The 25,448-nt window shown below is 47.3% G+C and overlaps 1 protein-coding gene across 2 annotated transcripts in view; it reads right to left on the reverse strand.

Moving 5' to 3' along the window:
* The window catches only part of ZFYVE9 (zinc finger FYVE-type containing 9), a 1,362,935-nt gene that overhangs the window by 466,134 nt on the left and 871,353 nt on the right, over nt 1-25,448 (reverse strand). For both annotated transcript variants that reach the window (XM_069642200.1, XM_069642199.1), the window contains exon 13: nt 1,325-1,429. In XM_069642200.1, the coding sequence (XP_069498301.1) occupies nt 1,325-1,429 (105 nt within the window). The remainder of the gene's footprint in view (nt 1-1,324; nt 1,430-25,448) is intronic.

Here is a 25,448-nt window from a genome sequence, read left to right on the forward strand (position 1 = left end):
GCCGAGAGGCATGCTGGTGCCCTGCAGAACCCGTTTATCTGGATGTTCATTCCTCTTGGCCGGTAAACAGCCTAGGAGTGTCCGAGGGGCAGGTGGCGAGACCCTGCGCGCGTGTGAGACACGCGTGTGTGTGTGTGTGACACTTTGAAACAAAATGAATGAAAGAGGGCTAGAAGCCCATAGAAGAGGTGCAGGAGGCACAAAGTAAAGGACAGTACAATCGAGGGTTCGAGTGACCCAAAGTTGACCAGAAGCCGGGGAAAGGAGGGTGGCGTGAAAGGGTGCGAGAGGCACGAAAAAAAGGGACAATAACATATGTGCAAGGGACCCGAAAAGCAAGAAGGAAGCACAAGAGTGTACAAACAACATAAGGACTAAAGGTCAAAGTGTGCACGGAAAAGGCGAACGAACATAGGAAAATGGTGCAAGAAGCACCTGAAGAAAGTGCAACCGGAAGAGAAAGTAACAAACCAAGAGAGGGGCAAAGGGTCAGAGTGTTCACGCTGAGGAAATATAAAGAGCCGAGCATTTTCAAAAGCCTCCGATTCTTCCCCATAAGAGGATGACCTGCAGAAAAACTTGCACCTGAGAAAAGGCACATCCTGACTTGGTGTTTTGAAAGCTGGACAAGGCCTGAGCTTGGGGAAGGGAACCCTGAGAGGTCTATTGAGACAAGTAGACTGTTTTGTGTTGAAAGCGGCAAGTGAACATGTTAAAGCTTGTGAAAGGGAATACCAAGGAACACAAGGACATTGGAGGTGTTTGGATTCACTTAAGGGCCATGTGAAGAAGGTTGTACACACAGCACTGATGAGTGAATCTCTTTGTGACATGGACCAAATTGCACCTGGTGAGAAGACCACCTGAAACTTACTTTGGTTTCGCCATTTTTGTTGAACCACTATTTTTCCTTTCCAAAGAACTTCACCTCACATTTTTGTACAGCGTGAGGGCAAGCATAGGTTTAGACACGGATAGACTCTTGTTTTGGACTATTTGATGAGGACAGCCATTAGAAACATCAGTTAAGGGAACCATCCTTTTAGAGTTAGGGCAAGTCAGGCATTCCACCACCTCAAGAACCTTAGAAAATAAAGGTTTTAAAACCAAATACTTTTGAGTCTATCTCTTGATACCATGCCCGTTTTACAGCTACATTACTGACATTCTATGTTAACATGCATTCCAAACAAGCTCAAATAAAATTCAGTTTAAACAAAGAAATCAAAATCTAGTAACACAAGTTATGTAAAATATATCAGCATTTTCCACATCATGCATGATACTATTGCTTTTAAATATGTAGATGTACAGCACATGGTACCTCATTGTATCTGTTGCTTGGAATTTTGATGCAAGTTTTTCTGACTTCCATATCAACCACCAAGCCTTGAACCACAGTTAATGTATACTGGTAATTTCTGAAATCCTTGGTATGGATAGAAAAAAAGAAAGTGAAAAAGCATGTATTAGTATATTCTTATTATTGCTTATTCCAAGAGTAAACATAAATGCTACTGTCCTCAGTGCTGAAAGGGATGAAATGAAATGCCACAATACATGCCATCAACATTAGCGAAATAAGCTATGTATTGTTGTGGGTACTATTCTCCCCCCCAACCCCTCCTGACCAGTCCTGCTTATTTAAGTTCCTAACTGCTGCAATTGTTCACTGTATCAATAAGGACAAATATTGCTTTGGAGATGCCAACCTTTACTTTTGAAGTTATTTGCTATTAACATGAAGCAAAGCATGATTTTTTTTAAACTTTATTATTTACCACAATGCACAGGACAATAAACATCAACCACAAGACATCCCTAGCCCACCCTAACCCACAACCAAAGCAAAAGGCATAACGGTACAGTTGGGGAAAAATACCTGAAAGCATAAAAAGACCATTGGGGGGTGGGGGCTCAGGGGGGTGCGGAGGGGGGACGAAAATACTGAGTCACCTGCATCAAAAGCCATATAAGACCTGAAACCCGAGCAAGTCAAGGGCGAGCTGCATCCTACCTGGCTGTTTGCTGCTTTGCTGGGACGCAGGACTAAACAAAAAAATATTTAAAAAAATAAAGGATACTGCATCCAAAGAGGGAAAAACACAGCGTCGCAAACTACAATTACCTGTTCACCTTCAGAGGAGCTGCACGACGCACGCAAATGCCGAGCCGGTAGCGAAAACGCGACATCAGGTAAGACAGAGGTTAGCCTCCCACCCTGCCCTATCGATGTCTGCATCACCTTCTAGGACTATGACAACTAAAATTATGCCGCCCCTAAAGCAATCACGACTCCCATTTGTGAAAGACAAGCTCCCCCTGGAGACGGGACAGAGTCCACCCCCCGCAATTCCCCGGAGGCAACATGTACACCTACACCATCTAGGACACCCGAGAGGGCGTAGGTAGTCAAAGAGGGGTCGGAACCTCAGGACTCGACCCAAACAACTAAGGAGGACATAGAAACTCCAAGGGAGGGAGGTGGTGCACAGTCCCCTATACAGACATTGCACATGGAGGCCTCGCAGGGGTTGCTGGGCACAAACGATTTACCCAAAACATCAGAAATGGGGATGGCAACCCCAAGGGAGATAGGACTCCTTGCATCGTTCCAGCCCTTGATCATAGATATTGAACAGGAGGTTGGTGAGAACACTCAGGAGGTTGGTTATGCCGCCCAATTAGACAGAACAGATGTGTCGTACAAGGAATGCCCCTCCGTCAACCAAAGGGGAGAGGAGGCAGAGAAGCCTGAGAATAATCCACCTAAAAGCAATGAAGTGGGGAAAAAAGGACCATGCTGTTTCAACCCCATCGACTAGCCCATGTGCACTAGGGCTGGCTATAGAGCCGTTGGAAATAGACAAAAATGTTGCCAAAATGGTCCCAGAAGCTGAGGCAAATGTGGAAGAGAATTTCCCAGTACCGGCGATATCAAACCTCTCGATGGCACCTGAAAGAGAGAAAACTACTGTTAGTTTATCGAAAGAAACCTGAGCTAATGTCGAAGGAAATGCCGATTCAGATGCATTTATGTCAGAGCCTCCTACAAGCCCACAGAAGACATCAGGCCTAGGTGGTCCACCCTCTCGTATTCTGAAGGAAATCAAACAGAAGATGTGTCAGCGCACTGAAAATGAAGATTACGAAAGTGAAACAGGAGAGATCAGCGAAATGGAGTTTAATGAACTGCCAGGACGAGGCTTTCAGGGCAGACATGGATAAATCACCTCAGACCCTGGTCTTAACCAACAACAAAATGCCAAGGAATGTCAAGATAACGGGGACACCTTGGCCTCCGAGGGTGGAAACCGACTCGGGGGGCTCAACGGGCTCCCCAAATGGGAATGTCCTAAAGGAATGGAAGACTACAGGAAAAGAAAAACAAAGCAATTCAAGCCTGGCAGAGAAACTCATTCAGGACATTTCTAACTTAAACGGCAAAATTACATTGGAAAAAAGGAGAAGCCTATCCTTGATCAAAGAAAAAATTGCTGCCTTTGATGTGGAGGACCCTTTTGAAGGGGATAGTCAAAGACCTTGTAGGCAAAGGGAAAAGGACACAAGACCTCCTATAAATAAGCTTATCAATAGGATAAGTGAGGATATTGGTCCGCTGTCAAGAGAAATTGGAAACGAGGATTGACGAAAACGCCTTGGAAAAAATAAGAGCTGTTCAGTAAGGGGAGAATGGATGACTTTGTGCACACTTAATGTGGCGATGGCGGCCTTGGATATTGCAATTGCCCCTTTCCTTAAGCTCTATGAGAGCATCAATGAATCCTTGCAAACGGTTAATTCCGTAAACTCCAAAACAAGGGAACAGATAAATGAAATCAAAGGCTTCATGAAAAGATTACATCTGAGAATGGACACGGAAGCGGACAAATCAAACAAAGGGCAAGAACGACATAGCACGTCGCAACTCCAATGATAAACTACTTGCAGAGGCGGTGCTAGAAGAGCATAAGAGGCTAAGGAATACCTATCAACAAAACACTCCCAAAGGTCCTACGACCGAAGAACGTAGAGACGCAAGAGGGGGAAAAGAAGAATCGAAGGATCAAAGATCGATCCTTCGGGGGAAAAAAAACAAAAAAAAACAGGGACAGACTAAAGGGGGCCCTTTGGTATTAGGAAGGGGTCTTGGTACAACCAAAGAAAATCAATACGGAAAAGAAACTACCTATTGATCTCCCTCAAGCACCCACACAGGAAGCGGCTCACGGTGAAAGCTCTAAATCAAGTTATGCAATATTTCAAGAGGCACCACATGCGATTTCTTAATCATCAGTAAGTGTCCCTAAAACGGCTCTAAAAGACTCACAAAAGAAACCTAAAAACCAAACGACTAAACGGAAGGAATGTGGCTCAAGACCCTTTTTAAGAAACATTAAAATACCAGTGGGGGAAGAGCAAATTCACCCAGCAAAGCAGCCAAGGCTTAAAATGAAAATATTCAACTCATCAAAAGACAATGAAATCCCTAAGAATTCAGTCTCCATTGAAATTGAAACGGAGTGAAATGGATATTTCAGTGATCTAATCGAAATGATAGAAGAGAACGATGAGGATTAACACTGGCAAAACATCAGTCTGGCAAGCTATAGATAACCAGTTACAACATTATGAAATGGAAAAAAAAAGAGAAAAGGAGATGAAAAATGCAAAAGATCTGAGGGGGTTGGGGGGGGGGGGGACTGAGGACCCATAAACTCAGGAACCGATCTTGCAGTGAGGAAAAGAAAAAGGAAAAAGACCAAAAAAGAAGAGTTACTTTCTTACCTGGTAACGTTCTTTCGATGGGATGGTCCAACGACGTATTCCATATCTATGACATGTAATCACCACAGCTGTGCTGCTTCGGAAACTTTTTTCGGCGCCTGCATCCTGCGTCAATGACGTCGATGCGCCGTCTTCGAGGACCTCCTCCGACATCTGACGTCATCCGATGTGATAAGTAGGACGCACGACGCCCGTAGCCTCAGTCGTAGTTTTTTTCCCCCAGAACGTGTGACATTAGTCAACTGCCAGTCAGACACAAAGCCTTGCGGAACGTTAGCTGCAATCGCAAAAGAAATTCTGCAGCGCGGAAGGCAGGGAGGGAGCGATATGGAATACGTCGTCAGACCATCCCATCGAAAGAACGTTACCAGGTAAGAAAGTAACTTGTTCTTCGAAGGGATTGGGTCCTCCGACGTATTCCATATCTATGACAGACTCCCAAAGCAGTACCAGAGCAAGGAGGAGGGAAAGAATTTAGAATCAAAATTTAGAATAGCCAATCAAATAGCAGAGCAAAGGACCGCCTTTCCAAAGGCCAAATCCTGTCCTCGGATGGAATCGAGGGAATAGTGACGTACAAATGTATGTACTGAAGCCCAGGTGGCTGCATCACAGATGTTGCGAATAGGAACACCCCTCTGCAGGGCAGTAGATGCAGCCATACCCCTGGTAGAATGGGCCCGCAAGCCAGCCGGTGGGTCCTTACCCACCAAGCGGTAACACTCCGAGATGGCTAAAATAATCCAGCGAGACAAAGTCTGTTTCGTCACAGCTTGCCCCAAACGCTTTCCAGCGTAACCAATAAAGAGGTGATCGTCCACTCTGACCCGGGACATGCGTGAAACATCAAAGCTTAAAGCTCTCCTAGGATCAAGTCTATGGAGCCTCTCCTCTTCCTTACCAGGATGCGGAGGAGGATAGAATGCCGGAAGAACAACCTTCTGGGCCAAATGAAATTCCGTCACTACCTTCGGAAGAAAAGAAGGACGAACTCTAAGGACAACCATGTCCTTGTGAAATACAGTAAAGGGTGGCTTAACTGAAAGTGCCTGTAACTCACTCAGCGAGCGGAAGTAACCGCAACTAAAAACACAGTTTTCAGAGTTAACAGCCTCAAAGGGCAAGAATGTAAAGGCTCAAACAGAGCACCCATAAGAAACTTAAGAACAAGGTTTAAATCCCAACCGGGTACCAGGAAAGGTGACGGAGGGAACACATTAGTGAGCCCTTTCAGAAACTGTGAAATTAAAGGGATTTTAAAGTAAGAACACTCTTCAGACCAGCGCTTAAAGCTGGACAGCACCGCCAGGTAACCTTTAATGGTACCCACTTGCAAGCCCCTGTGGGCCAAAGAAAGTAAAAAGGACAGAACCATGGGGATGTCGCATGCAAAAGGATCCGCATTCTGAACTCTGCACCAGTCGCAGAACTTATGCCAACGGCAACGGTACAGAGACTTTGTTGCTGGCCTTCGGGCCGAAAGCAACACCTCCATCACGTCTTCAGGGAGGTCCCAATCCTTATACCTCAACCTTTCAGAAGCCAAGCGTGAAGGTTGAGGGATCTGACCTCTGGATGGAGAAACTGACCCCCCCTCCCGGGAGAGCAGATCGTCTCGGTAGGGAAGACGACGTGGAGGGCAGATGGACAAGTCGAGAGGGTCCGGGTACCCCGTCCTCCAAGCCCACGCCGGAGCAATGAGGATCATCCGGGAACCGAACTTCTGTAACCTCCGCAGCACTTGCGGGATGACGGGGACTGGAGGAAACGCGTACAGCAGCGGGAATGACCACTCCACCACAAACGCGTCTCCTAAGGCTCCTTTTGGAGGAAATTCCCGCGAGCAAAACCTTTCGCACTTCCGGTTGACACTGGAGGCGAAGAGATCCACTTGAGGGGTCCCCCAAAGGGCGAAGATCTCCAGGAGAATCTCCTGAGCCAACTCCCACTCGTGAGAGATCACGCTCTGCCTGCTCAGAGCGTCCGCCGTCACGTTTTCGTCTCTGGCCAGATGAACTGCCGAGATCGAAACTTCCTGCTGGACGGCCCAGAACTCGAGCTGCATCGCCTCCCTGCACAGAGGAAGTGACCCTGCCCCCCCTTTTTGTTGAGGTAGTGCATGGCCACTGTGTTGTCCGTCAGGATCAGGACACTTTCCTCGCACAGTCGGCAGAAAAGCCTTCAGGGCTAGCCTGACGGCCCTCAGCTCCAACAGATTCATATGGAGTCTGGACTCCGATGGAGACCAACGACCGCTGACTGTCAGCCCGTTGAGATGAGCTCCCCATCCCGTGAGGGATGCATCCGTCACGATCGTCGCCTCCGGCCAGGGAAGCCAAAATGGAGCCCCCTTCATCAAGTTGCCTTCGACGGCCCACCACAGAAGGTCCCGGGCAACTGAGGGCGGCACCTGAACCGGGTCCGACATCCTGCCGGAGGACTGCGACCATTGCGTCTTGAGTGCCCACTGCAAAGATCTCATCCGCAGGCGAGCCTCTGGCACCAGAAGAATGCAGGATGCCATGAGGCCGAGCAACCTCAAGAACTCGAACGCTGGGAGCGTCTGGGCATGCTGAAACTTGTGCACCATCTGCTGAATGTGAAGAGCCCTCACCTGGGGAGGAAAACACTGCCCCAGGGAAGTGTCGAGCACTGCTCCGATGTACTGGAGCCGCTGTGTTGGCGTCAAATGGGACTTCTTTAAATTGAGGGAGAAGCCCAGCCTGTGAAGGGAGTGGCAGGTGACGGACAGATGATCCAGGACTTACTCGGGAGAGGTCCCCCTGATCAACCAATCGTCCAGGTAGGGGTAGACGTGAATCCCCCCTTGCCTGAGATGCGCTGCCACCACCACCATGAGCTTGGTGAAAACCCTCGGGGCGGAGGTCAATCCGAACGGCAGGACCCGAAACTGAAAGTGCGAGTCGCCAACCGCGAACCTCAGGTACTTCTTGTGCTTGGGATGGATCGGCACATGGAAGTAAGCATCCTTGAGGTCGAGTGACACCAACCAGTCCTGAAGCTGAAGGGCCTGAAGGACTTGAGAGAGAGTAACCATCTTGAACTTGTCCTTCCTGAGGAGTTTGTTCAAACCGCGCAAGTCCATGATGGGTCTCAATCCCCCGTCTTTCTTCGAAATCAAAAAATAAGGGGAATACCATCCCTTGTTCCTTTCCGCTACAGGCACCAGTTCTATGGCGCCTTTCTCCAGCAGGGCTTGAATTTCTTGCGCCAGGAGCGGATCCGGACTCTGCAAAGAGAGGTTCCCCGGTGGATTGTCGCGAGGCCTGTGCCGAAAGGGAAGACAGTAGCCGTGGGTTATGATCTCCAGAACCCACACATCTGAAGTAATGGCTTGCCACTCTATAAGATGCTGCGCCAGCCTTCCCCCAACTGGCGAACCATGGGACATGGCCTCATGACCGCGTGGGAGCGGCTGCGGTGTTACCTGAGGGCAAAGAGGCAACTGCCCGAGCGGCCTTGGCACCACATGTACCCTGTCGTCCACCTCTGGTACCCCTGCGTTGGCCTCTTTGACTGTCAGCTCCTCTCGCTTTACTGAAGGAGTAATAGCGAAAGGAACCACCCCTCCACTGCTGTCCCCTAGGACGAAAAGGCAGAGGTTGGCGAACTGCAGCGCCCAACAACTTCGCTGCAGCTTTTGAGGTCTGCAACCTCTCAAGGCTCTCGTCAGCCTTGCTGCCAAAAAGGTGTTCACCGTCAAAGGGCATGTTGAGGAGCCGGGACTGCACATCAGGAGCAAACCCCGGCTTCCGCAACCACGCAAACCTGCGTATCACGGTGCTCGCTGCCATGGACCTACTGTAACGCTCACCTGACTCCCACAGAGGCGCTGACCAGGACTGGAATGAAGTTGCTTCTTCCGGTGAGGCGCTGGACTCAGAGTATGGCAGGGCTGGTTCTTCTGTATGTGAAAAGGGAGGGGCGTTAATGATCTGCGGGGCAATGTGCAGCTTCCCACTCCCTTCACCTCCTGAACGAACCCCCTTTCTGTAATTCCCCTAGAATCTCACCTTTGGTTTTGTGATGGCAAGCTCTCCTTCCTGCTTCTGGTGCAGGGGCGCGTTGAAACCCAGTTAATTCACTGGATTCACTCTCATACATCCATGTTGGTTGTGCTAATGTCCGAGAATAAAAAGTCTCTATTGTCTTTCTTTCAGGTGCAGAACGTGGATCCCGAGAAGAGCGATGAAAACGATGAAGAATGCTCAGGTTAGTGTTCAAAGAATGTTTTTCCTCTGAGTGCAATATTAAACGCTAATGCAGATGTCTTTTTTCCCCATAGAGGCCGGGGTCAGAATGCTGAACGAGCATAGACCCGAAACGAGAGGTAAGTTCCGGTAAGTCTTTAATGAGAGTCCTTATCATGTCTTTTCATTCTCTCATTAATTCCGCTGTCTTTCTTTTCCCCTTAGGGGCCGTGGTCTGCAGGTGCCTGTATGCGGCAGAGACCCGAAATGAAGTATGACCCAAACAGGTAAGTCTAAATGGAAGCTCTGGCTTTCCTTAGGCTCTTCTCACTCTCACCTTTGTTTTCTGTCTTTTTTCCCCCAGGTGCCGGGTTGATGCAGCGAATCCGGACGAGCGCCGCTGGCAATGGAGGCTGGCAGCAAGGTGAGTGAAATGCGGCGGTGAAAATGAAAGTCTTTCCTTTTCAGGATCGCTGACGGGACGACTCTAGGACGAGGTTGAAACAGGTAAGGGCTCTTTTGTCCAATTCTTTCTCCTTCTCCACATGCAGGTGTTTCAGGATGCAGGCGGGAGTGGCAGAAGTCAAGAAGCAGGAGCAGGCACGGTGAGCGTCCAGCTGCTAGATGCAGAACAACGCGAAGCGTGAGTTACTGATCGGGCGTGGTTTAAATAGCCTTTCAAGAAGTCCCAGGTATGTATCCTTCCACTCAGGTATGTATTCTTCCTCAGGCCACACCCATGTGGTTAAGTAGTTCTAGAGACAAAATCGTCCCATCCAGGCCTCAAGGGGGCCTGGATGTTGCAGCAAGGTCTGCATCAGGTAAGTGTACACCCAAGTACTTAAACACATGTCCTCGTTTATGAGCCTGGCGCCTAAGGCGCTAGGACTGGGGTCCAATATGAGCCTGGCGCCTAAGGCGCCAGGATTCAGTCCAAAGGGTCCCGACTTGGGCCCGCTGAGACCTTCCTGGGGGAAATGATGCCTGCCTCTAGGGTTGCTGGGCCCGGCCTGGTTCCTTAGAGGTAGGCATCATGACACCTACTGACGCATTCAGCTAAGTCCAAACCCGACTGAACAGACTCACATGGCATCCTTACCATCCTGGACCATAGCAAGGAAACCATCCCGTTCGTCCCCTTCGGGAATATATTCAGCCTCTAACGCAACACAGTTCCACAGAGTGTGTGTGAAACGAGACAAGGCACAAATGGAGTTGGCCGCCTGAAGCGCCATACCACCAGAAGAAAACACTTTCTTCGCCCAGCCATCAAAACGTTTGTCGTCCCTATCAGGAGGGATGGTAGGGTACCACGCCTGCTTTGCCGGGGCCGCCTGGACCACCAAACTCTCCGGAGTGGGGTGCCTGGTCAAGTAGCAGGGGTCGCTACTGGCTGGACGGTATTTTCGCGACAAGGATCTGCCCACCGCCGGGAGACTCTCCGGAGCAGTTCAAGCTGCCGCCACCCTTCTCTGTAAAGCCATATGGAACGGCAGTACCGGGACAGTTGGGGGACCAACATCAAGGATGTCCATTAGATCATCCTGCACAAACTCCCCTGAGGGAGCAGACCATCCCAAGTACTCAGAAACCCTAGCCATAAGGCGCCGGTACGAGGAATCGGCATGAGAGCCAGGCTCAGGCCTACAAAACTCCACCTCCGGAGAGGTGTCCAGTCCACTGGCATCATGCAGTGACTGCCTCAAATCGTCAGACTATGGGCCGAGACAATTTCATCTGGAACCTGACTAGGAACCAGGCCATCAGAATCCTCATCCGCCTCTGAAATATATTCCAGGTGGCGAAAAGAAGGCACCCGAGAGTGCTTGCTCTTAACCAGAGCCTTCCTAGGGGGTTCCCCCGTGCCACGGGGTACCTCCGACACGAAAGGCGTCGATGGCGTAGAGCGAATCGGCGCCGAGAGAACAGGCATCGGCGTCGACGTCAGATGCAGCGCCGCCAGCATCGGCGGCGTCGACACAGCCCTCGAAGCCGGAGCCCCGAGCGTGTCCTTCGACGACCTGAGCGTCGATGCTTCGACGACTTCCTCGGAGCCGGAACCTCGAGAAAGCCTGTCGACGCCCTCGACGCCTCAGACGTCGATGTCTTCCTCGAAGACCTCGCAGGTGCACACGGTCTCGAACGTGTCGAGGACCAGGACCTGGAACGGGTACGTCGAGAACGAGTCTCCTTGTCCAAACGGGACCTCTCCCGTGACTCGTGCCGACCACTCTTGCGAGCGGTGTCTCTCGACCTCTCACGACCAACCCCACTCGGGGGCGCGGACGGCTTAGTACCCTGCGACTCAAGAATCGCCAGCATTTTCTTCCCAAAGGAAGCCCATTCCTCCGGCGTCGCACGGCTGGTGGGGTAAGCGACGTGCCGGGCAGAGTCCTCCGAAGAGGACCTGGAAGACGACCGGTGTCGGCGCTTCGGAGAATGCCTCGAAGAGGCTGAGGAGTGGCGAGACCGACTCCTAGAAGGAGACCCACGAGACTTCTGACGATGACGCGGAGAGTCACCCCTCGAATCATCCGTCAAAAGCCCCGCAGACTTCGACTTCCGGGGCTTGGACACCCGACCTACCGACAACTTCTTTTTAAGTTCGCATAAGGCTTTGGACGTGAGCGACTGGCAGTCGATAGTCATCCGTGTCGTGGGCCTCCCCGAGGCACCAGAGGCAGGCGTCGTGCGAGTCTGTCACCGACATCTTGGACCCACACTCCCCGCACTTCTTGAAACCCGGACGCGGGGTCGAAGACGAAGTAGAAGACATCTTCACACGAAGGATTTTCACAAAAACGAACAGGTTCGAAGAACCGAGAAGAACAGAACTCCAAAGAGTCGAGGCGTTAACCGAGATTCACGAAGCAACACGTTCGCGGAAAAAACGGAACTGAGGCTACGGGCGTTGTGCGTCCTACTTATCACAACGGATGACGTCGGAGGAGGTCCTCGATGACGGCGCATCGACGCAGGACGCAGAAAAAAGTTTCCGAAGCACCACAGCTGTGGTGATTAGATGTCATAGATATGGAATACGTCGGAGGACCCAATCCCATCAAATTGATTTTTGGTACTGTTAAGAAGAAAGAAGAGGGACTAGACTCCAATCAGTGGGAGCGGCTCGAGGGAGGGAACCCAGAAATAAGCCAAAGCGGCAAAGAAACGAAAAAAATCAAAGGACATATGAAACGCAGATGGAGAATGCTGGTGGAAAAAGGGTCACCCACCGAACACAAACTTAAGTGAGAGAGAGTAGCAAAAGGCTCAAAGGATAATCCTGAACAGAAAAAATTAGAGGACTATTCTAAACCAACTCACATCATTAAGAAAGGTATCATCGGACAACATTTTGATAGTCGAATTTCCTGATGAAGAGGTCGGACATGATAATATTCTGAGATCGCAAAGGACTAAAGATACAATACTAAGAGCAAAGGGAAAGCTGGCGGATGCTGGCTTTAGATTAACAGACGCTGAGTCAGCAGAAGAGAGCCGAAGAAAGGAGAATTTTGTTCGATCAACAAATGAAAGCTATAAATCAAGACCGAAAGTGCCGAATTCAAAATCCCAAAGAAAATACCACAAAAACCCAGAAAGAGAGTACCTTAAAACCAGGCCTGTGAAAAGTAATAGGGAAGAAAGGATTGTACATTGAATTACCGGGAGAGGCACCCCAAAAACTAAATTTGCTACGACAACTTTGTGGACCAAACACTACAACCAGACAGAACGAGAGCATTTGAAGCAAAAGCCGAAAGAAACTCAGAGCTAGAGAGAAAGACCAACACTGTTGATCCCAAAAGAGCGCAAGACGGTCTCAGGCCGCTTGCCCATAGCCAAACGGCAAAATTGAGATTTACGGTGGATAACTAACTCTAAGGCAATAACACAAGGAAGTCGTATCTCAGAACGGAAACAAGGAGTGCAGGAGTTAAAACCAGAAAAAAAGAAACAGTAGGCTAACATCGAGGCAGTGAGGGAAAATCCCTACTGGCCTCATGGAACACCAGGGGCTTTAATAATCTTTTCTTTGGAGACAGTGCCTTTTTGGGGAAATTAGAAATAATCTGCCTACAGGAATCTTGGATAAGATCAGTCCCTCTATGTGATGGCTATGACGTGTTCATGAACCCTGCAAAGAAAGGCCTGCTGGGTAGACCGCATGCTGTACTGCTGATGCTAGTAAAAGGCGAGAGCGGCCTCCAAGTCCTGAGCCATCATATCCCAAATCCATATGTCCAGATTTTAAAGATCAAGAAAAGGACGGTATCCCAGGACATCCGACTCCTTTTAATTAATACCTATTGGAGTCAAACTGACTGAAAATGAAAAATATTTGTCTGACATTATGGAGGCAATAGATTAATCTGTGCTAGAAGAAAAAAAAACCTCATCTTTATATGTGGAGACCTGAATTTAAAGCTGCTTGATAATGCAGGGAAACTGAAACCAAACTCGCAGCTGGAAGGAAACGAAAAACGGTGGACAGAAGAAATGGAAATTAGAGAGATGAAAATCTTAAAATGGGTGGACGAAAGGAGATCTCGAAGGAACCACCACATGGTCTAACATAAGCAGTGCGGTCTTAGACTATTGTTTCTTAGCCGGAAACACCCAAAGGTGGATAAACACATTTAGAGTTAAGAAACAGAAGGCCAGTGACCATGTTCTACTAGAGATTGAACTCAACTGGGAGTCTGGAGTCGTAACAAATCTCGCCCTCCCCACTCTGGAAGTGACATGGGGATGAAATCGGTTTAGAATAAAGCTGCAGGCTATTGCTAAATTAGCGGATGGTTTCAATACTAAGCTAAAAAGAAATCTAGAGGAAGTAGAATATAAATGGCTACTAAAAGAGTACGAAGTACACTGCGATGGAAACAAAAACCCATCAATCGCAAGGAAACATGTGTATAATGCCGAGTTGGTAGCCAGGAGAAAGATGCATCATGCTGAACTAAGAGGCATAAGACGAAGCTCGCTGCCTAACAAAGAAGAATTGATGCAGAAATGTAATCAATCGTATAAAAACTGGCTGATCTCATCGAAGGCCTGGCGAGCTCAATGTGACGCTGAGAAGATGTTGGCAGCAATTCAAACAGCAAACGCTTGCAGCCTATGGGAGATCATTAAAGGCGATGACTTCCAACCGGCCTTAACCACTTCTCAAGTCCCAAAAGATCTATGGGTTAAGCATTCTACAAACCTGTTCCAGCAGAGTTCTGCAGTAGAAAAAAATACATACTCAAGGAGAAAAACGCCCTGGCACATTGAATTTGACTATGATGACATCCTGGGGAAAATAAAGTTAAGCTCTTCAAGAGCTGCCAGGCCAGATGGCATATCAAATCATATGCTCAAAGAAAATGAAGCCTGGGCCAGTTTCATCTTACAGCGCTTTAAACCAAATTAAGAAAACTCGATCCATCCCTTTATCATGGAAGGGGCCACCGAGTGTCCCAATATTAAAAAAAGGGGATCGTAGAGACCCTAAGAATTATAGACCTATTGCTCTCCTGGACTCCATTGGAACAAATGTTGCCTCCATCCTTCTCAGGGACCTAAAAAAGTGGGCCAGAAAGGAAGGTCTTTTGGACAAACGCCAAACAGCTTTTCATAAGTGGGGTTGGAACCTCCTTCAATCTATTCATTCTGAATATATTAAAGCTGCAGGCCCTCCAAACAAAAACAAACATCTGTCTGGGCTTCATCAACATAGAGCAAGCTTTCAACTGAGTCAGTAGAGATCTCCTTTGGGCAAAATTGAAGAAGTGGAATTGCCCAGTAGATCTCATTGAAGCTATTCTTCAGGAATTGTATACAGATATATCAATTCAAACATAACTACAAAAGGAGGAGTCACCACTGAAAAGATCCCAACATTTAAAGGAATCGAGCAAGGCTGTGCTTTGGCATCCTCCTTATTCATCGTCCCAGGGTAAGATCAGAGCCTTTCCACCAATAATTGAAGATGAGGAGTTGTCCTGGATCCTATATGTGGATGATGTGGTCTTTATAGACCAAACAGCTGTAGGTCTTCAGCGACGCATCACAGAATTAAAAAATGAATTGGATAGAAATCATACGAAGATAAACATTAAGAAATCAGTTATCCTAATAATGAAGTCGGCTCTGGGACAAAAGTCGAAAAAAAGGAACACTGTGTGGTCCATCAACACCCAATATACTTTTATCAGAGAAAAACTGATAAAGCTGAGAAACCAAGGGTGAGCTCTCCATCCCACATTCTACAAGCAGAAAATGGTGGCGGTCCTGATTTATGGAGCGAAGTGCCTGCTAAACCTTCGATGGGAAACCTGGGACATAGTCGAAGCTTTTTTTTGGTGGAAAATCCTAAGACTTCCAAACTGTTTGTCTATTTCGACAATAAGGCATGAACTCCGGCTCCAATCCTTAAGATCGACAGTCCTGTGGAAGATCATCTCGTTCTACAGGAAATGCACTCTTGTCACGCCACCACCCCCTTTTGAGATCCTGGCAAAAATAACGGTGGGGAAGCGGGACAAAAATCTCCAACTTTGGAAAATGAAATGTCAGGAAATTCTATCGCATTACAACATCAAAGAAGAGATTAAGAACAAATCCTGATAAGGCAAAGAAAATCTTGCGAGAAAAGGACTAGGACGAAACGAGTATGCTAAAGCAAGCGAATAAATTGTGTCACATCATCATATGGGAGCATAAAGCAGTGAAGGCACCGCCTCCGTATCTGAGGAAATTTCCTTCATCCCGCCATAGGGATTTGCTGATGCCATGTAGGGTAAATATCCTACCAACTAAAGAAGTACAATTTCAAAGAAAACAGACACATAGATGCCGGATGTCGATATTGTGGAAATCCGAACATTTTGGAGACAACGAGGCATTTGGCATTGCCTTGTCCAAAACTCCTAGCTCAAAGGAGAAAGTGCCTGGGAACCTAAGTTTGTCTAATCGACTCGAATACGGAGGCAGAAAATTGGGAAAGGCTGATAACAGTGGAAAGAATTGGAAGGACACTTGATGCCCTAAAGTTCATAGATCAAATCTTACTGCCGAATATTCTTTAATGGGTCATAGAACTATTGAAGGTCACAGACAGGGGTCTACACCCGCCTTTGGTTTCCGGCTCGGCATGAACCGGACCTCAAATTTGCTGCCTCCTCCTTCTCCTCCTTTCCGCTTTCCCTGTTCTAATTTCAACATGGAAGGACTAGGTTATCAGACTGAAAGAGGGTGGCCTCCCAAGACTGATGCTTTGGACTCACGTTTCGTTATGTTTCAGAGGATTTACGTTTATGTTAAAGGTTTAAATTTCGTATTATTTAACCAATAAAACATGTAAATAAATAAAAGTTCTGAAGGGGGCCCAATAGTCCAACGGCTTGCTTCGACTTGGAAAGGATGCCTCATATTGATTCTCGTTTCTCGCACATATTCATACAGCTCAACCATTCCTGGAAGAATGGTGCCTTGCGCTTCCTGCAGGACGTAGCAATCAGAGATCTAGCCACAACAGATGACAATCCCATCAGCTTCCGTTCAGTCCAAGGCCCTCCCTCAATCAGAGCCAGCAACCACAGTTCTGGGGAGTATTGCCTTTGAGTACACAGCATCTGAGACATGGCCTCCTCCATCTTGCCCCACAATGACCGGATTTGTGGGCAGCTCCATGACACGTGGAGAAAAATCAGCTGGCCATACGCACACCTAAGGTACCGGGAGGGTTTGTCGGGGAAATATTTATGTAGGCGCGCTGGAGAATAATACATTTGGCGTAAGAATTTAAAGTGGGTTACACAGAAGCAGGTATTCAACGTCAGGTTGTGCATTTGCATACATATGAATTTCCACTGCACCTCGGATAGCACTCTACCCAAAGCAGTCTCCTATTTAACCATATAATTACCCAGCACAGATATTTTCTGTGACTTAACCTTGGAGATGGAAGATAAAAGTTTCTTTCCGCTCGGTGGTGCAATGACATGTGGGAAGTTTAGCCACTTATCCCCAAGTACCTCCCTTAGTTGATAATACTGTAGCATTGTCACTGCGGTCCATTCCCCTCTGTCCTTAAGAGCCTGCCAGGTGATGAAGTTCCCCTCCTGTATCAAGTCCCCCAAAGCATGGACCCCCGGCCTTTTCAAATGGATCTGCACTCTGTATATGGCAAACGCGTCAGAATAACGTGCCCACTACCCCACCAAGTGCTGAAGTCGGTCCCGAGCCTTACAAGTGGATTCCACCAGTTGGATCTCAGACCTACCCACCTTCTCTGAGTCTCCCCAGAACAACCCCCTTAAAACATTTGGATATGTAGTCGCCTTTTCAAGCAAAATATTGCATCTGTGCAGCGAGGTAATAAACATACAAATCTGGGTATTCCAGGCCCCCTTTCTCTTAGGGGTGTGTCAGGGTGTCGTACGATAGCCTAGCTTGTTTGCCTGCTCACACTAGACGAACCATCAGACTCTTAGGACAGGTCCCAAAGCTTTCAGTAGGCCAGGTCAGTACATTATTAAAAATATATTTGATGGTGGTTGTATCTTGTTTGTAGTCTCCAGTGATGGCAGCCCAATATCTGGGTGTCGTCAGCAAAGATACTATAGATGACATCAAGTGCTGCAAAAAGTAATTTGGTGCAAGCATTGTACAATGTAGGTGAGAAGCAGGAGCCTTGAGAGACACCTAGAGGTAATGTGATGGGGTCAGCAGCCTCATCACCAATAAAGACTCTGGAGGTGCGGTCTGATAAAAAGGATTTGACCCATTGGGTGGCTTCTGGAGAAAATAGAAAGTTTTCAGCCAGAGTGCGGCACAAAATGTGGTCTACCAGGTCGTAGATGGCTATGTTACCTGAGTCTCGGATGCTGTCCATTTGGATTTTTAAGTCTGATTACGCTGGTTTGGTGCTGTGTTTAGGGCGGAAACCTGATTGTCTGGCTCCTAACAGCTGGTTGCTTTCCAAGAAGTGTTGGATTTGAGTGTAGGCTACTCGGTCAATTGTCTTCAGGAGGAAGGGGACGGTAGTGATAGGGCGATAGTTGGTAGGTATAGTGGGGTCGAGGGAAGGTTTGAGTAAGGGGGTTACCCAGGCTGCTTTGATGTCGGACGGGACTGAGTTGGAGGTAAATGAGGTGTTGATGAAGTCTGTGATAATGGGCACTATGGCTGGTGCGTATAGTTTGACCAACCTGGCGGGAAAACTGTTGCCTTTGCAATTAGAGGGCTTGAGGGTAGAGATGGTGGCCAAAACTTGATACTGGGAAAGGTTACTGAATTTGAATTGGGGTACGGAGGTGGCGGCATTAGTGCTAAGTGAGAAGGCATACTTTTGCCAGCTAGTACATTTCTTTTGTTCTTTATTTTCTCTTGTAAAGTACAGATTTTGTGCGCCAGTGCATTTTGAATGGTGGTACACCAGGCTTTGTCTGAGTGGGCAGGTGCTACAGTGGGCATGGGAGATTCCAACTCCCTAAGTATGGAGAAAAATTCTTTAACATTTGACGAGGCGTTAGTAATGCAGGTGTTAAGGGAATATGCTTTATCAGCTACCACTGTCGATTTGTAAGTTTTAGTGGCTGTGGCAAGTAGAGTGGCTGTATTTGTGGAGGTGCTCTAAGGCTCTCGTTTCAGCGTCGGAATAAAAGTTCTTCATCAAACCAGAAGTTCATTCACTTCAGTTTGTGCTGGATTTTGGAGGCGAGAACGGCTACTAGGTCGAGGGTAGTATTTAGGCATGAGTGGTAAAGAGTGGATATGCTGTCGTGGTTCGTTTCTGCGGAAGAGTGGGTCTTGAACGCGTCCGAGTATAGGGATGAGATTTTCTGCGTTAAGCTTACAGGTATTTCTAATGGAAATAGGTCTATGACTGGCTAGTGGTAAGTCTTGTGGCTTCGTGAGGAGGTCAAATCGTATTAAGAAGTGGTCAGACCAGGTGATTTAGAGATGGATTCATTCTAGGTTTATAGTTGCATTACAAGTAAAAATCCAATTGAGGATTCTTCCTTTAGTGCGAGTTGGCGCGGTGACAATTTGTGGGAAGTGCATGTCATGGAGGGAGGGCCGAGGAGAGAGTGGTAACTTTGTGGTCAAGTTTGTCGCCAAATCCAAGGTTAATATCTCCTAAGATAATACATTTGGTAAGTGGTTTCAAGAGGTGTGATGAACAAAGGGATGTCAAGTTAGGACTTGTTGGTGTTATTAGGTTGTCTATACAGGAGTAGGAAATAGAAACTGGATTTTGGGTCTGCATCAAGTTTCAAGAGCAGGAGTTCATATGCTGGAACCAAATCAATGGGCATGGTCTAAACTGCATAGTGATATTGTAGATTATTGCTACTCCAGTGCATTTTGAATGGTTACCCTGGCGTTCTGTCCTAATGATGGTATAGTTGGGGGAGGGGGATAGCTAGTGCGAGAGATGGGCCTGAAGCCGGGTGTAGCCATGATAACTAGGAAGTCTAGTTGATGATCCAGTAGCATATCATGGATATCAAATGGCATGTGCTCCTATGGAGCATACATTTAACAATGCACCTTTGAGACTGGTGTTGAAGGCTGTTTTGTGGGGCAGGGAATCTGAAACAAGGGTGGTGGGGGCTGCTAGAGGGGGTTCTCCATATACTATGCTAGTGGGTGTGTATAGCAGTGTGGTTTTAGTGGTATGTGGGGGGGGGGGGATCAGTGGTAGTGGGGCAGAGGTGAAGGTAGTTCCGACGTGTTCGTGACGAGAGTCTGGCACGTCTGGCTGGTCCAAGTACAGGTATGGTGCAATACTGTTGGGTTACTAATGTGACGCTGGGGCACGCAAGAGGAGTTGTGTCTGTGCACAGAGCGGTGTGTGCTGGTTATGCAGTTACATAGGCTGCTGTGCAAGAACAATTTTAAAACAGAACATTTTCTGAGTGACTATAGTAAGTGATTTTACTTACCATTAAACTGTGTTCTTAACTTGTACAATTCATTGCTATCGTTCACTCACCTGAATTATTGCAGATGTTTTCTATTGTGTTGATTAGTTTAAGTACTTACTTACCTGAATATAACTGTCTTGTTAATATAAAATAAAAGTCTATTTTACTAGAACTACAAGTGTGTGAAAGTTTCCTTGGCCATCTTTTTACGGAGTTCATTGTACTTCCTTACAGCTCACATCCTCCTCCTAGGAAAAGCCTGGCTGCTCTGCCATTCTACCAGACCTTTGAGTAGTACAGATGTATACTAAGAGTTGGGGCCTGTATATCAAGGGATAGTTTGAGAGTCTCACCCGATTGGTAGACTTTACAAACAGATCAACATCAAAAACAGTGAGCAGATATGCTAGGAGTCCCATTGAAACATAGGAAAAGATGAAAAAAAATATTGCTAACAAGAGGGCCTCAAACCACATGAAGAAATTATGTGGTCAAGGGGCTCTTCAAAAATGGTATGCAAAACCGGCCCAAAGGTACAGCTGTGAAGACCAGCGGCTTCAAAGGAGTGCACAGGCCTGTGGCAGACTGCTCACACGGATGGATGCTGTGAGAAACCTGAAGGTTCTCACCAGCTAGTCCCCGGAGATCTGTCATCCAGGTGGCCAGGACACGGCCATCACTATTGGAACCAGTTACTAGGGGTGAACCAGTAGGGGAGAATCACCTGGATGGGGGGGCGGGGAGGGTCTTCGGGGAGTGGAAGTGGGACCCTTTTCCCCATCCTACCCCGTAGGATACTTAGAAGCTCTACCTCCCCCTTTCCGACACAAACACTTTCTTACACCTTGAAAGAAAACGGACTAACACCAGAGCCATTTATATGACATGTCCCAACATAAGGGTCAGGCAGAGTCAGGCAATTGACCATAACTACACACACCTGACGGCCCTTTCCCTTCCCCCACAGGGATAAAAGGCGGAGCACGAGCGTACACTTAGAGCAAGGAGAAACATGAGTAAGCAGCTATTCCAGGACGGCAGTTCAGAGAAGAAAGGCGGCGAGACCGGAAAGGACAGGACAAGAAGGGAAGTACCCTTGCCCTTTTGGACCCAGACCCGTGAAGCCTCTGTGAAAGGACTCATAAGACCGGGAACTACAGCTGACGTGGGGAGTAACAGATCTAAATGGTGCACGGGACTCTCCTGCACTGATAACCGGGACAGGGAGACGAGCTTGCTACTGTGGCATCGTCCTCGACTCTAGAGACAACGACAAGGAGTTCAGCACAGCCGGTGAGTCGAGGGAGAACAGATATTAAAATGGACGAGCAAATGATACAAACGGCCACATTAAATTAACAAAGAACTTGTGTGCTACAGAACCTTTAAAGCCCAGGAAAAGACCAGCTGCAGAGTTGTCCGGCGCCACATGGGCGCCCATTCGAAAGACTCTGGCTGGTACCCTTTTCCTTGTGAACATTCCTAGTACCAAGAGGCCATAGAAAAGGCCGGCATAGAGTGTTATGGTGGTCCGACAAGGGTCGAGCCAAAATCCCTTGTACAATCGAAAGTCCTTAATCCATTACCAAAGTTTTGACATTGTGAAATGGGCGTTTACGACCGGCTGAGGAAAACGCTGTGTGAACAGTGAATGTGAGAAGTATGACTGGGGGCTAAGGTGATCCTGACTGGGGGCTAAGATTGGGGGCTAAGAGAAAGCTTGACGGGGGGGGCTAAGAGAAAGCTAAGGGAAGTGAATCGTGCAAGGTGTTACAACCAAGCGAACTGTGTTTAACTGGCAAATGTGAACCCGGCTGAGGGATGCCAACGAATGAGAGCAAAACACAACAACCTGTAAACATTGTTTATTTGGTATTGCGCGCAGAGGTCAACAATTTAAGCTTAGTTACAGAATGTGTACAAAGAAACATATAATATATAAAACAGTTAGAAAATAGATCCTGCCAGGATATTTACACCGGCATATGGAAGGAAGCACGGTAAGAGAGATGCAGCAGAGACAACAGTGCAAGGTACCGAGAGGTAAGCTAACAGTCATTCGTTCGTAGCCATTTAATTATATTGAGTCTAAATTCAGGATACGGTTGTTCCTTCCTGCGGTAATGCATTCCAGGTTTGTGCTGCAATAACTGGGAAGCTAGATCCTCCAGCTGTAACACGTTTAAATCTAGGTGTTTCCAGGGTATGGGCATTGGCTGCTCTCGTTGGACGTGTGGACCATCTTCTGTTTATCCTTTCAGCAAGGTAGGGTGGAGCCAAGTTGTTTAAGCATTTGGAGGTGAGGGAGGCAGTTTTTAGGAGTATCCTGTCAGATATTTTTAGCCACAAACCTCTCTTCTAGCATCTGAGATGTGTTCTCTCATAGGGATATTCAGAGCTGCTCTTAGGGCATTATTTTGCATTCTTTGTATTTTGTTGATGATGTATTTGTTGGCAGCCGAGTAGAGTATTACAGTAGTCTAGTCTCAACATTACGAGGGCATTGGTCAGGGTGATGCAACTCGAGGTAGAGAGGAATGGTCTACATGCTCGGATAAGCTTACAGGTATAAGCTGTGGAAGATGCGAGTGAATTGACTTGTTTGAGTGAAAGAGTGGTATCAAGATAAAAGCCTAGTGTCTTGACCACTGGCATCACCTTAATGAGATTGTGGTCAATATTAAAGGCGGTGTAGCTAGGGCTACATTTTTTAATGTTAGTTCCCAGAGCCTAGGATTAGTATCTCGGTGTTATCGTCATTCAGGCAGAGGCCATGAGATGCCATCCATGCCTGAATGAGGAGGTATACTCTGTTTACTAAGGCCATGTCCTCCAATCTGGGTATCATCTGCATAATTTGTGTAGGTGATATCCAGTCTGTCCAATTTGTCAAACAGAGGCTTAGTAAAGATATTGTACATAGTGGGTGAGACACAGGATCCTTGGGGTACTCTGCAAGAGATTTGAGTCGAGTCAGCAGCCGTTAATGGGGAGAAGACTCGCATTATCCTGTTGGCCAGGAAGGATTGGACCCAGGCTATGGCTTCCCCTGAAAAGTGAGCCGCCGACCTAAGGTGGTTGCATAAAACTGCATGATCCACTAGGTCAAACGCTGCAGAGAGGTCCAGGAGAAGTAGCATAGCTGTTTGTCCCTTGTCCTTCAACTCGTCAATTTGAGTCTTAAGGTCTAGCAGGGCATTTTCCTTTCCGTGGAGTGGTCGGAAAGCAGACTGTCGTGCTCCTAGTAGATGATTAGCTTCTAGGTATTCCCGAATTTGAATATAGGCTACTCTATCAATAATTTTAAGTAGAAATGGGACAGTGGTAATGGGTCTATAGTTGGTGGGGATGGTAGGGTCTAGCGTTTGTTTTTTTGTGGTCATTAGGTACTGTATTGGTTTTAAATGAAGCGTTAATGAGCTTGGAGATAAATGAGCAAGGTCTCTAGCAGCATCCTTTATAATTTGTGCAGGGCAACTGTCGCCCTTGCAGTTTGATGCTTTTAAAGAGAATGATTTTTCTGTGTCAAGGATAGAGGTTTCATTATAGGTAAATGGTGTAGTTGTGTTATGCCCTGTGTCAGAGGATGGTTGTTGCTCAGAGGGGGGGCAGAGAGGCGTTTTTAATTGCCATTTTCTGTTGGAGCGTAGTGATTGTTTAGGAGGGCTTTTTGAATTGCAGTGCACCATGGCTTATCCTTAGGGACAGTGTACCTGTGGAATTGGGGCTTCCATTTTGCGGAGGATGGAAAAAAGTTCCTTAGTACTGGAGCTAGCTTTTGCAATTCTATCACTGAATATGTTTTTTTGTGTTAGTTATTTCTTTTTTGTAGTGTTTGGAGAGTTCTGTTAATTTAGCCTTATTGACAGTAGTCGGGAAGTGGCACCAGATAGTTTGCAGTTTTCTTTTCTGTAATCTTAACTCTAAGTTGAGGTGTGAACCATGCGTTAAGGTGGGATCTTTGTCTGGCTTTATGCCTTTTGAGTGGGGCGGTGGTGTCCAGGGCTTGGGACATGGCAGTATTGAAAATTTCTACTAATGATTTAGGGTCAGCATTATTATTAACATTGTTCAGAGAAGGGAGGAGGTGAGGGAGTAGTTTTTCTGCTGTGATGTCCTTTTTACTTCTTGTGGGAAGTGGGGGTGTCATCTCAATGGTTTTAGGACTAAGGAGGTCGAGTGTGGCTGAGAAAGTAATGAGGTGATGGTCGGTTCATAATTGTGGTACATTATCTGTAATAATATGTTACAGTTCAAGTCAGCCACCCAATCCAGTTTTCTGCCTTTGATGTGGGTGGGAGATAGGACTTTTTGTGAGAGTCCATGATCTTTGAGAAGTGCAGCTATGGCTTGGGTGGGTTTGTTTCCAGCCTCATTGAAGTCGAGGTTGAAATCCCCCAGCATCAGGGTTTGTGAATGGTTTTTAGTATTGCTGGCTATGATATCTGTAAGGTCCTCCTCAAAGGTTCCTAGTGGACCAGGAGGTCTGTATATCAGGTGGATCGTTAAGGTACGGTTGTTAGATAGGGGAAGTTTAGCCGTGAGCACTTCGCATGAAGGATATGTAGATGGAGTGGCAAGTCTAATGGAAAGGCTGGTTTTGGAGATGATGGCTAGGCCGCCACCGCGAGAGTTAGGTCTATCCACTTCGAGTATCTGGTAAGGGCAGGACCTGCAGCATCGTGGAGCCAAGTTTCAGTTACGGCTAGTAGGTCTAGATTCTCATTGTGTAGTGTGTCTGCAATTTCGGAGGCATGGGCTACTAGGGATCTGGCGTTGAGTGATCCAGATAGAGATAGTGTGCCTTTATTTGTGGGGTAAAGGGGAAGTTTGGTTTCTGGTTTATTAGGAGTAGCAATTTTTTTTTTTTACTATATTGGTCGGAATCCGGTTATTAGGAGTGGGTAACACTTTACGGTTATTGGTGTTTTAGGATCATAGAGCCGGGAAAGTCAGGATCTAAGTCTCATATTTCTATCCAAAGGAGGGCACGTTAGTAGGGTGGCTAGAGACATAGTGACTAGGAGGCTAAGTGTAAATGCTAAGGGTTGGGTTGCCAAGCATGTTCAGGGCTATGCCGTGGAATCTCAGTTGGTGTTTTAGGTCAGGTGAAATTCACTTTATAGGCTAGTAGCAAGCTAGTGTTGATAGTACATCAATTGCACTAGTGCGCTGGAGTAGGCAAAAATAAATTGCACAAGTAGGCCAGTATCAGTTGCACGGGTAGGCCAGTATCAGTTGCACGGGTAGGCCAGTATCAGTTGCACGGGTAGGCCAGTATCAGTTGCACGGGTAGGCCAGTAAGTGGATTACAAGGGTGAGCAGTAATACATATAAGCAAGCCTGGGACAGTTGCATGCGACATTTGTATGAAACAGTTGCATATATGAACCCATATTGGGTTAAGAGGGCGACTATCTGGTCTTGCTGGTTAGTAGTATTATAGTTACGAGGGCTAGATGCCATTGTCATTTAACTCTGATGGGAGTTGGCTGGCTGGTTCACTAGGGATCCTTAAAGTTCAGGA

This window comes from Ambystoma mexicanum, chromosome 1q (assembly GCF_040938575.1).
Source record: "Ambystoma mexicanum isolate Mex_15411 chromosome 1q, UKY_AmexF1_1, whole genome shotgun sequence".
Classification (NCBI taxonomy): domain Eukaryota; kingdom Metazoa; phylum Chordata; class Amphibia; order Caudata; family Ambystomatidae; genus Ambystoma; species Ambystoma mexicanum.